Source organism: Chiloscyllium plagiosum, chromosome 11 (genome assembly GCF_004010195.1).
Source record: "Chiloscyllium plagiosum isolate BGI_BamShark_2017 chromosome 11, ASM401019v2, whole genome shotgun sequence".
NCBI lineage: Eukaryota > Metazoa > Chordata > Chondrichthyes > Orectolobiformes > Hemiscylliidae > Chiloscyllium > Chiloscyllium plagiosum.
In genome coordinates, this window is record NC_057720.1 from 45,053,097 (window position 1) to 45,066,183 (window position 13,087).

A 13,087-nucleotide genomic window follows, 5' to 3' on the forward strand; every position below is an offset into this window, starting at 1 on the left:
ACAACATCATGGACCGAAGGGCCTGTACTGTGCTATACTGTTCTATATTATATCAGTTGTGTGACGCTATGAATTAAATATAAATTCTGTGTCTTATGATCCTGCCCCATTAGCTACCTGACAAAGGATCAGCACTCCGAAAGCTTGTACTTCCAAATAGAACTGTTGAACTATAACATGGTGTTGTGTGATTTTTAACTTTTTATATCTTGTAATTATTTCCCACAAGGTTTGATTTAAAAGTTACTCTTTTTTCATGCACAGCTATTGCCTCAAATTTGAGGCTTTATCAATATTCAATCTTCATTTCCGTCACTGGGTTCAAAATGTTAACGTGTTTCTCTCCACAGATGCTACTCGACCTGCTGAGTTTCTCAAGCAATTTCTGTTTGTGTGTGTTTCAGATGTCCACCCTCCGCGGTTCTTTGATGTATTGCTGACCTTAATGCACGGCTTATTGTTGATTTGTGAGAACGGACAGGTCTGAAACTTGAACTCTTGTTTTTCTCTCCATCGGCGCTGCCAGACCTGCTGCGTATTTCAAGCGACATAGGCACACACAATTTAAAACAAACTTCTGCATCCACCTGCGTCAGGACAATGAAGGGAATCTGGTCTTGACAAAAGCCTGGGGGTCAGCTCCTGGCTTCAAGCTACAATTGTGCATCACTTCCTTTCTGTGGCGTCAGCCTGTGCTCTGCCGCCATGACAACGGCGTAACATCGGCATTCCACCGCGCGCTGTTTCCAAACCGTTTGAAGAGTTGGCTCGTGCCGCACCCGCAACGGACTTTAAACGTGGATACGGCGTGAACCTCTTTCTTTTTGTTTTCGCCTGGCCAAAATGCCGAAAAAGGTTCTGAGACTAACGGTGCACCTGAAAATCCAAGCGGTGGGTTCTTCGATAGTTAGCGGTCGGGTTTTTTGTGACGAGTGGCGGTTGGGCCCGTACCCGCTGGCGGCTTTGATTGACATACGGCTGGCCAATAGGCGACGGCGAAGCGGCCATGCTTGACTGAGATTTGTAGGAATCCGTCCGCTTCCTTCAATGGGGGCGGGGGAAAGCTTACACCAAACAACAACAACAACTTCATCAGAAAACTTCCCCCCCACTTTGTTCTGTATTTGCATTAAGTAGTCTGACTTCACTCTTGCTCTCCCACAATGTATGCTTTCAGTCTTTCAGTTGTAACTTACTTTCTTTCATAGAATCTATCAACATTGTCTGAAGGTGTTTTAACTCTGAGGGCTAATGATTAAAAATTAAGTTAAGAATTATATTTTGACTGGAGGTGGGCTTGGCTGGGTGAGTGATATGGAAAATCAGAGGGCTATGGGCCCAGCTCCCCAAACATTAAAGAGTACTCCTGTAAATATACTTTGGGACTGTGAAATGAGTTCCAAGGAAATGAGTTCTTTCTTAACAACTGAAGTATCTCACCTCTAGAACCATTCCCGTAAACGTTTTTTGCATTTTCTCCAGCACATTCGCAATCTTCTTACAGTGTGGCACACTTCCATGTACAATTCTGCAACTGAGGTATGACCAATGACTTATGACAAGTTCATCGTAACCTCCATGCTCATGTACTTTGTCCATTTATGAAATCCAGCATACTGTACACTTTGTTAACAACTCCCTCTATATGTCCTGCCACCTTTAATGGCTTATGTACATATATTACAAGGTCTCTTTACGTCTGCACACCCTTTAGAATAATGCCCTTTAGTTTGTTCTGTCTTTCCATGTTTGTTGTACCAAAGCGCATCACCTCACACTTCTCTGCCTTGAACTTGTTACTTGTCTGTCTACCCCACTGTGTCAATGTCATTTTGAAGTTCTACAACATCTTCCTCATATTTAATAATTCTCCTGAGATATGTGTTGTCTGCAAACTTTGAAATTGACTTCTGCACACAAAGATCTAGATCAGTTTTGTATATCAGGAAAAGCAAAGATCATAATACTCCCTAGGAAGAGTTGAAAAGAGTGGTGCTGGAAAAGCACAGTAGATCAGACAGCATCTGAGGAGCAGGAGAGTTGGCGGTTCGGGCCCAAAACACCGACTCTCCTGCTCCTCGGATGCTGCCTGACCTGCTGTACTTTTTCAGCGCCATTCTTTTTGAATCTGACTCTCCAGCATTTGTAGTCCTCACTTTCTTCTTACTTGCTAGGAACTCCATTTCAAACCTTCTTGCCAAAAATATACCAATTCCTATTCCTCAGCTAGTTCTGTATCTGCATTGTTACTATGCCTTGTATTCCATGAAGTCTAAATTTTCTCACAAGTAGATTTGTGGCACTGTATCAAATGCCTGTTGGAAGTCCAAGCACACCATACCAACAGTCTTCCCTTCAACAACCCTACTCATCACTTCTTCAAAGCAATTCATGTTGAGTTTCTGAATGAATCTATATGTTTTCATGTGATTGTTAATTTTATCTTTAATGAGTATTTCTAGAGGTTTCTCCACCACTGAAGTTAACTGAATGGTCTGTAGTTGCTGAGTCAATCTTTGCAATCTATTTTACAAAAAGCTTTTCGGACACGATAAAATGAGTTTCATGGTAGCAGTGTAGAGAGACAGAGGGTCATGTGGAGAGAGAAAGTTGACGTAAGTGTAGAGGAATGTTTTTAAATTAAGGAGGCAATATGGCATGATTAGCATTGATTTAATTGTGGTATTACTTGTACTTTGTTGATATGCAATAGTAATCGCTTAAAATAAATATTCACCTTATTTTTGTTTAATTGCACAGGAAGTGTTTTCAAGTTGACAACTAAAAAGCATGTCACAAAGTTTTAGCTGGCTGTACAGAATAGACTTGCTATATTCCAAAGTCGGTTAGAATTTAGTGCCCTCTGAAGGGGATCTTTGATATGCAGCAACAGGGGCAGGCCACTTAGCCAATCAGATTGAAGAATTCTCCGAGATGATAGAATAGAGAATTATATCACATTTAAATTATTGTCTAGAAAGAGAAACATGGGATTGTAAGAGAAAATTAAACCAAACCAATACAATTTGTTTTAAAAAATGAAACAGCTGAGTAAAGTAGTCTGTTCATGGCAGCTCGGGACATGCAACAAATGCTGTCTTTGCCATCAATGTCCACATCTCATGAAAGAATGCAGAAAGTTTCCATTCGGTGCTTGTATATGTAACCATTTGTTTTTGCATAATTTCTCAGTGTCGACTTTGCATGTGTCATTTGAAGCAGTAGGTTTCAGAGTAAATGTAGAAGCTCTTTAGGGTAAATAGGCAAAGTCTTTTCCCTGAGTTTGAGGAGTCCAGAACTAGAGGGCAAAGGTTTAGGGTGAGAGGGGAAAGATATAAAAGAGACCTAAGGGGCAGCTTTTTCACGCAGAGGGTGGTGCGTGTATGGAATGAACTGCCAGAGGATGTGGTGGAGGCTAGTACAATTGCAACATTTAAGAGGCATTTGGATGGATATATGAATAGGAAGTGTTTGGAGGGTTATGGGCCGGGTGCTGGCAGGTGGGACTAGATTGGGTTGGGATATCTGGTCGGCATGGACGGGTTGGACTGAAGGGTCTATTTCCATGCTGCACATCTCTATGAGTCTATGACTCTATAATTGTGAGAAGCTTTCTTTCAGACAAACCTTGTGATAAGAATACAGTCAGTTTTTCTATAACGTGATGGTTGAATTCTTGTGCAATCCCTCATTATAGAAAAATCACACTTTAGAAACAGCACTTAAAGTGTTGGCGCTGTAATCACATTACAGCCAACATGCGTTTCAAAGGTTCGTGATGTAGAAACAGCATCTCCAATTTGTCAATCGCATTAACGACACGTGTGTTATAATAGAACTCCTGTATTAATACGATGATTGCCCCCACCTTCTTCTTAGTAGTATCTGTAGACTCATTGCTACTGTAAACAACAAAAATAATTTATCAAGATTATAAAAAGTTTCTCAGTGGAGATTTTAAGAGCGTTTCGCCTCATCTTGTTTTCTTTTCATATGAGTTGAAACATTGTGTGTTCACACATGTTTGAAAAATATCCTTGGCAGCAGTCCAATGTCAGTTGCTTCAACCAATACTTTTTATTTTGACTGAAAATCTGGTTAAAAATTGTTTTTTTTTGGGAAACATCATTGACCTGAAGGAAATTTTATTTCCTAAGAAATAGGAAACCAGTAAGTGTGAATTTTTAACCATTTTATGTATTGCTATGTTTGCTTATGGAATTTATATTTATCAAACACTATAAATTAACAAACTTCCTAATGATCAAAGAGTACTTTCACATAGGCACATAATGGTAAAAGCTGTCTGACAGAAGGAAAAGCAGTGTGGGATAAAATGGATGTGCTGGACGTTGGTTGACGACACAAAATATCAAAATATATTATGGTAGGTTTGTGACGGAATTTATATATGAGAGGCCAAACATAGCATTATTGTCAAAAATGAGTGGTGTTATTTAATGTGGTAATAGTAAGACATTTTATGTTTCTATGCCAACATTGTAATTGTTCCGATTTGAAATAATTTTTCACAGGTTACATGTCCTGGAGTGTTCCTGCCTGAAAAGAATGATGTTTACGTCAGTGTATGTATGTTAGGAAGATTCCAGAAAACCAAGTTTGTCCCTTCTGTCTTTCCACTGACCTTCAATGAGAAAGTGAAGATTGAAAAGGTATAAACTGTCTTCTTGTTCAAGCAAGTTCTAAAGAGAAAAAAGAATGCTGAACAATTTAAGCCTAAATGTTGGAATTACACAAATTATTAAATGGCATTTGAAAGAGAAAAGACAGGTTCAGAAGTAATCATTTCTAATAATGGATCTCCAATTGAACCTATCTTCTCTTTCCAATGCTAATTGACTTGCTGTGTAATTTCAGCATTCTCTACTTTTGTTTGGATACTTTTTACATGGAAAGGATTTAATTCCTCATGGCAGTGCAATCTTAGAGCTTTAAATTTTAATTTTCATACCGATCACTTTTGAAAGTAATTCAACCTTCACAAAGAACATTGGTACGTTTCACAGAGGTCTAAAAAGACACTATGAATGCTACATTCACTTTGGATCAAACTCATTTGATATTCCAAAAATGAAATCAGGTATGGTCTTCAAGTTAAATAGAAATAGAGAGGAAGGATCATTAATCTTGGCCTCGTGTCAAATTAAACTCTGTCCCAAAACTGTTAAAATTTTCTCAAGCTGTTTTTTTCCTTCATGAGTAATTCTAAATTAAATTATCAGCTTTGAAATGTATTTATCAGCTTGTATTTATATATTTAGATATTTCTTCTTTCTTGGTTTCTTTGTTCCCTTGGCTCCTGAATTACCATAAGTACATAAGAAGATTCTCCTTCTTCAATGAGCTGAATGGCCTCCTAATACATCCTGTGGTCTCTCTGCCAAATATGAAGGCTTTGCAGGCAAATCAGATGCAGCAGGCCCCTCTGTGAAAACATTGTTTAGTTTTCACACTGCTGGCTGCAACCTTGCCTCTTGGCCCAGCTGTTCTGTTAAATATGGTGTCTTGTGGAAACTACTTCAAAATACAATCATTATTTGTTTCTCTACATCTTAGATTGTCGCATTTAGCAACAGCCCAGTCACAGCTTCCAATTTGGGTGCCTCTTAACTTTTAAGGGCATAGGTTTAGGGTGAGAGAGGGTCCTAAGGGGCAACTTTTTCATGGAGTGGGTAGTGCGTGTATGGAATGAGCTTCTGGAGGAAATGGTGGAGGTTGGTACAATTACACCATCTAAAGGCATCTAGATGGATATATGAATAGGAAGGGTTTAGAGGGATATGGGCCAAGTGCTGGCAAATGGGACTGGATTACTTTAGGATATCTGGTTGACTGGGACGAGTTGGACTGAATAGTCTATTTCCATGCTGTACATCTCTATTATTCTAAGTTGGGTGCAATTATACATAGTTTACATAGGTAGGTGGTTTGCATTATAAACGTATCAAAGAAGTTATAATGAGAAAAGTGAAATTAGGACACAACATATTAACATGCAAGATTTAAGCATGTAGATTGAATTGCATCTGCATGCCTCAGAGCAATTGTCTTATGCTTTCCAACTCCAAATTGCAGATTTACTAATACTTTAATCATATTGCATCATCTTAAAATATCTCACACAATTAAATACTTTACAGTGTGATGACTAACTGTTAACTGTGCAAATAATAAAGAAGCCTCATGACATTTCTTAGTGTAATTCAAATCAATGAGCAAAATGTTTGGATTTACTTAATTCACCCAGAACAGTCTTTCAACCAATGTGTTAATGAAGCAGTGTTCAAGCTAATACTGAGATAAATTAATGGAGCCATATCTTCCCTGGACTATTAGAAATAGTCATATTTCCCTTAAGCAAGAATATTTCTCAGTAAAAACATGTTTTTATGTCTGAGATGGCATTACTTCTGTAAAAAATGTTGTTCTGCTCAACCATGATGTCAACAGAACCGGTGCTGTTGGAAAATCAATGCTGAAGTACTCAAAGACCCCTGATAATAGTGCCCCATTCAGACAATATATCACTGCTGAACTGAAGATACTCACTGACCCAGAGACCTGAGTGTACACAGCATCAGATCTGGCATCTGCAGAGAGATCGCAAGACATAGGCTGAATGGCTAGTCCTGCTCCTATCAAGTATACTCTACCATTTGTTATGGACCAGGCTGGACCCCTCAAAACATTTCAAGAAGGTAGCCCAGACTCTTACTTTGCTAGTTGTTTTAAGCAGGTGTAAAGTGGATATTCCAGGAGAAATGCTACTGGTCAAGCCATTTAGTTTTAAACAAAACAATTTATTTACAAGATTACTGAATGAAATACCAACAGAAGACAGAATACCGAATAAATTACACGCTCTGAAAACCTAACAGATGATCCCAACTTAATGATGATGTTCCAAATACTTGCAACAATCCCCATAAACACCCCTTGGCACAAAAGGTAAAATCAAACACAGGTTCTTACAGGATAGAAGTCAGAGAGAGAATACCAGCCTGGATCTGCTTCTTTGAGACCAGCAGCTGTTCTTTTCCACACTACTGCTAAAAACCAAGCCCCAAACCAGAGAAAAGCAGAGCTGGGAGAACTAGCCACACCCTTTTCATTGTACAGTGTTCCTTTATTAAATTTGAAAGCTTTCCACCTGAGGCAGTATATGTTAGCTATTATCAAATTGGCTTGAAAATCCTTTAACCCCAGACTTTTCAGAGTCTGTGTCATTTGAGACCGCTCTGAAAAAAAACTAGGAAAGAAAAACCTTGTTAAAGGAGCAGCAGCTTTGTTACACGTTCCCCCCCCCCGCCGCCTTAAAGTGAACCATCATAATCCAAAGATGGCTTCGTTTTAAAACTCCTTAAACCTAAATTGTTCGCACTCAAAAACACACATATGCATACCATTGGCTATAACCACACAACCACGTTCTGTTTCAGTCAGTTGTACTCCTGCCACTGAATACCTCCATTTCTCATTTGAGTCTCGACAATGCATCGGCAATCACATTTTCTCGTCCTGCAACATGCGCAATTTTCAAATTGAATGATTGTAACACCAAGTTCCATCTAAATAGTCTGGTAGTCTGGCATTTTTGTCCTTAAATTACTCCACAAACTTCAATGGGTTATGATCAGTGTATATGATTGTCTCAAATACGTTACTGGTAACATAAACATTGAAATGTTGTAATGCCAACACTAAGCTCAAAGTCTCCTTCTCAACCATCAAATATTAATGCTGTTGAATGTTCAACTTTCTGGAGAAGTACCCGATAGGTCTTTCTATCTTCTCATTGTCTTCTTGCAAGAGCACAACATCGAGATCCACATCACTTGCAACAATAGACACCTTGAATGGCTTTGCGTAATTAGGTGTGGCTAATAGCGGTTAACATAGCTTTCTGGCTGTCAAATGCCTTCTGACAGTCCGCAGTTCACTGAAATTTCTTGCCTTTCTTTAGCAGTTCAGTGAGTGGAGCAGCCACACTGCGAAAATCTGATATAAATATTTGATAAAATCCACTCAATCACAGGAATTGTCGTACTGCTCCTTTTGTTGATGGTATGGGAAGCTCCCCAGTTACCTTTGTTTTTGCATCTCATGGGGCCATTTGTCCATGTCTAATGATATGGCCTAGGAAGGTGATTTGGGCTTTGGCAAATTCACTTTTAGCCAGGTTTATCAGTAAGCCTGCCGTCCGAAGTTGATTGGACAATGTTGTAAATATTCCTTCCATGTGTGACTAAAAATCATCAGGTCATTGATATATATGACACAGTTTGGTGGTCTGGCAGTGACCTTATTAGTTAGTCTCTGAAATATGGCATGACTTTAATCTTATACAGTCCATTTGGCATTACGAATGCCGAAATTACCTTTGTCCTTTGAGACAAAGGTACCTGCCAGTACCCTCTGAGCCAGTCCAATTTAGAAATATAAGTTGCTTGTCCTACCTACTCAACACAGTCTTCCAAACGCAGAATATGCATCAATCTCTGTAACTGCATTGACTTTGCGGTAGTCCACACATAAACCTTGAGTACCATTTGGTTTTGGCACCATTACTATGGGTAACCTCCAGTCACTGTAACTCACTTTGATTGTGTCATTTTGGAGCATGCGTTCAACCTCCTTTTGAACTTGTGTCAAGTTTACAGGGTTATGACTATAAGGATGTTGCTTAATCAATAGCATCTCCTATACCTGCATCATGCATAATTAGGTTAGTACTTCCCAGCTTATTTCCACTAAGCTCCCCATGTGATAGTAATAAGTCTTTCAGGTCATTTTGATTTTCCCCTGGCAGGTAACTCAATAATTTTCCCAATTTTTGACATCTTCCTCATTGTCCAATTTAGTTTGAGGAATGTCCAATTCAGAATCCTCTGAACTTTGTTCTTCCCTCTTTGTTGTAATCAATAACACATTCTCCTCTTGCTTTCCTTCTCTGCCAAAATACCTTTTGAGCATTTTCACATGACACACTCTGAGATTTCTTTCTGTCTGGACTCCCTATCAAGTAGTTCACTTCACTCAATTTCCTTTCGACTTGATGAAAGCTATGAAACAAAGGGCTTTTGCCCGAAGCCTTGATTCTTCTGCTCCTCAGATGCTGCCTGACCTGCTGTGCTTTTCGAGTACCACATTCTTGACTCTAATCTCCAGCACCTGCAGTCCTCACTTTCGCCTAAGACTACATATGGTCCATGCATCCAAGGCTTCACTCCATTTCTGGCTAAGAGCGAGAAATGCTCATCAAGGACAGGGAAACAGTTGGCATCCACAGGAAGGTGCATTTTGAAGATATTCTTAACTGTCTTCAATGCACAGATCTTCGACTACATCCTGCTGCCGTCTCAGCACAACCCCAACCCTGCACAAGTTAGAAAAGGCTACTCGACAGCTAAGCAGCAAGAAAGCCTGAGGAACACGTGGAATCCTTACTGAAATACTAAACTATATTGGAAAAGCTGAAAACAACAAATGCTGGACATCACAGTGGGGGAGACAGCATCCATGGAGAGAGAGCAAGCTAATGTTTTGTTATCTAGACTCAAAATGTTAGCTTGCTTTCTCTCCGTGGATGCTGTCTGACCTGCTGTGATCTTTGATATTTGTTGTTTTCGGTACAGACTCCAGCAGCTGCAATAATTTACACCTATACTGGAAAAGCATTTTTACATGAATACACAACCTCATTTCCCTTATCTGGAAGGAGGAGAGCATGCAAGGAAATCTTAGATGCTGTAAGCGTGACCTTCCTCAAGAAATATGATAGGGTCAAATTTGTTAACTTCAAAGGAGGTATTTTGCTGCCAGTAGCAAGGTAAATTATCTCAAGAATCTTCATCCATCATCTTTTCCCTGTGGTGAAAGAGCTCCTTCCAGAGTTCCTGAAAGGAACACAAAGAACATAGTCTTAATTGCATGGCAACAAAAGGAGAAATGCAGTGACCTGAACCAATTCTTGGACGTGGCCACCTTTGACCTAAAGGCTTTCAAAACTGTCAACTGTGAACTCCTACTCCATTTCAGCTACCTTTAAATATATTTCTCCATCCTCTGTTTGCTTCACAATGATATGTAGCCCATGATTCCAAATAACAGATCCACCACAGACCCATTTTACATTTGTACAATGGTTAAGCAAGGCTGTGTCACTGCATTGGTACTCTCTTGATCCCCCTTGCTACAATGCTCCATCTCAGATTTGGCAAGCTCCCACTGGAGTAAATCTACAGAGCAAATGATAACTGATTAGTTGCTTCTGACAGGCGAATTCCATGGTTGCCTCATCCTCTGTCATTGAAAAGTATGCAGATGATGCTTACATCTGTGCACAGTCAGGCACTGAGCTCTAAACTTTGTCATTGACACCTTCATTGATGCATACAAGAGCATGGACCATTAAATATTTGGAAGACAAAGTCTCTGTATAAGCGCTCACACTGCCACACAGCACTGTTCCATTACCCCACCTCAGCCACCTTATCAGAAGTTACAATGATGTCTTGGACAATGTGGCCCACCTTCTATAACTTTGGAGTCTTTTGTCAACATGAGCACAAGGTTCAATACTCGACAATCTTTCTTGCTGCATGTTCAATCTTGCTCTCATTTCTCTTCTGACTCAAGTCCACTATGTATCCTCTCTACATTTGTCAACATGTTCTGGAATTCCCTTCCCAAACTCAAACTGAATTGCTTTGGCACATTTCTCAAATCCTACAATTTAGCTATGCTTTTTGCTTACAAGTTTTGACTTTATTCAAATTTGTTGTTCATCCTCCCCACTCTACCCATTCTTTTCCAGGTAATTGCTTGAGACACTTTGCTACATTAAAGCTGCTGTGTATTCTTTGGTGACTTTGACTTGCATTTCTGTTTGCTTTTCATTTTAACAACATTTCACAACAGTGCAACGCTTTACAAATTTAATGAATGGGAATCAATAAGAATGTTTGGAAATGAGAAAGATCAATGTTGTAAGTAACAGAGAAACATTTTCTTTGCAACAAACAAACATCACTAATAATCAAGATCAGCAGTAAAATAAAGGGTTGATAAAGTGTTAGGCAAAATTACTCTAATCTAGAATATTTAATAAACATATGTATAGTATGAGTTAAGTTAATCTCAATTTTCTTTTCCCAAATATAGCATTTTGCTCCCCCAAACTAGTAAGTTGTTGATATTGATCATTTTAACAAGTTCCTTTCAGTTCAAAGCTTAATCCATTCGCACATAGTCATTGTTTTTCTCTAAATCATCATCATTAGAAGTTTGATTAAAAGTAATCTTTGAATTTTATGTTTTCTAGCCTTGAGCAATTATTTCCAATAGATGGTTCTTTGTTTTTGATTTTTATTTCCTGTGTTATGTAAATGCAGAACTTTCCCGAAGCCATGAATCCTGGGGATGTCGCAGACATTCTGGAAAGTAAGACCAGTATATCAGTAATTTAGTTTTTGTATTTACACATTTGCATCTCCAACAACTACTGTATTATAATATCAGTATTAATATTATCTTGCAATTCCTTTCTTCACAGTGGATACAACAAAATTTGAATTGATACAGCTGACTCCACCAGGTACCTTCAAAATTTGTGAAAATATCATTGAGTTCACCTGTCTGTTACTATTTCCTCAGTCGAAATATGTTTTCTTAAGATTGCTACCACCTGGTAAAGTGCCACTATTATTTAACATACATTGTAATATACTGTTTAATTTGATATCTGAAAGTACATTTCTCCTTCATAAATTCAGCACAAAATAATGAAAGGAATGTGGTGAGTGGAAACACAGGCACATCCCAGGTGTCGTGTTAACAATGTGTTATTTTGTGAATATGCATGGAGTTTCTTCATATTTAGGAGTGAAAAAAAGATAGAAAACACATGAAGAATCCTGAAATAGAAAAAGGAAAATTAAACTACTGTACCTTAATGCCTCAATGAGCTTATCATTTGAGTAGGTGAGTAGTAGACATCAGGAAGACAGCAGATAATTGCCCAGTCTGTGCTAAGATCTCAAATTGCAGTAAGAATGTTATAATTGGCAACAGAATCACAAGATTAAAAGAAAATCAGTGTATTCTCAGTTTTGGTTGTGTAAATGACTGCTTGACATATATTGCTAAATATAGATTGAAACTCCATTTTAAAAAATATTGTGAACCATACACTATCAAACCAGAGATTAAAGGGGATATTAAATGACAATAGCTATCTGTGCAACCAGATCCCTGAAAGTAGTTAGGGAAGAAAATTCAAGGAATAAAATTGACATGACACAAATCGGGGTGGTGGGGGAAGGTGATCTAATTAACTCTGTGCTTACTCTTAGGTATGAATTCTTGCAAAACGAATGGCACAACCCTCATCATTATGGTTGGTAGTCAACACAGGCAACAGAGATCTTGCCCATTTGCTGGAGAGCTGGATAGAGTCCCGTGTCACCTCCTTTTGTGAAGTCCCACTGAATTAATTTACCATCCGTCATTCAAGTGTCTGGCCTTCCGCAGAATCATGGAACCCAGGGCCAGACATGAGCATTTCTAGCCAATTAGCGGCCAACAGCTACCCGGGAGTGGTGCTGCACTTTGATTAAGCACTGTGCCTTTAAATGGGGGATCCCCCCACCCTAAGAGCTTGTACTGGGGTTTCCCATGTCGCAACTCTTGAGAATGACTTTAAATGGGAAAATGTGTTGGTGAGAAAACATGAGGAAAGGTTTGACACTTAACCTCAAGCATGAAGAGAGTCTCAAAAATTGAAATTGTTTAAAAAGCCACCTGCCTTCTCCATCTCCTTTCCCACTTGATGCTGATGTATAGTGTACAATTTTCAAGGCTGTTTCAAGGAATTTCATCTCCTACACTATGGTTAGGTGGCTAAGCTATGTGTAAATATCTTCAGGTTATTCAAGCACAGCAACATGTGGCATCTTCCAGTATGAATCAGGGGACAGCAATTCTTTCAACAGTTTATATCTTTTGAGCTTTCATGCATAACAATTCCTAGGGCATATAGAAGAGTACAAACGCCCATTAATTCTTG

The 13,087-nt window shown here is 38.9% G+C and overlaps 1 protein-coding gene across 5 annotated transcripts in view; it reads left to right on the forward strand.

The window, feature by feature from the left end:
* Positions 1-560: 560 nt before the first annotated feature.
* spata6 (spermatogenesis associated 6) overlaps positions 561-13,087 on the forward strand; it is an 89,594-nt gene continuing 77,067 nt past the window's right edge. For 2 of the 5 annotated variants that reach the window (XR_006312973.1, XM_043699237.1), the window contains exons 1-4: positions 561-891; positions 4,536-4,673; positions 11,415-11,463; positions 11,576-11,617. Coding sequence is in view for 4 of the 5 variants with exons in the window: in XM_043699237.1 (XP_043555172.1) it covers positions 844-891; positions 4,536-4,673; positions 11,415-11,463; positions 11,576-11,617 (277 nt within the window). In the remaining variant the exon portion in view is untranslated. The remainder of the gene's footprint in view (positions 892-4,535; positions 4,674-11,414; positions 11,464-11,575; positions 11,618-13,087) is intronic. The other 3 variants (XM_043699238.1, XM_043699239.1, XM_043699240.1) reach the window with 3 other exon arrangements.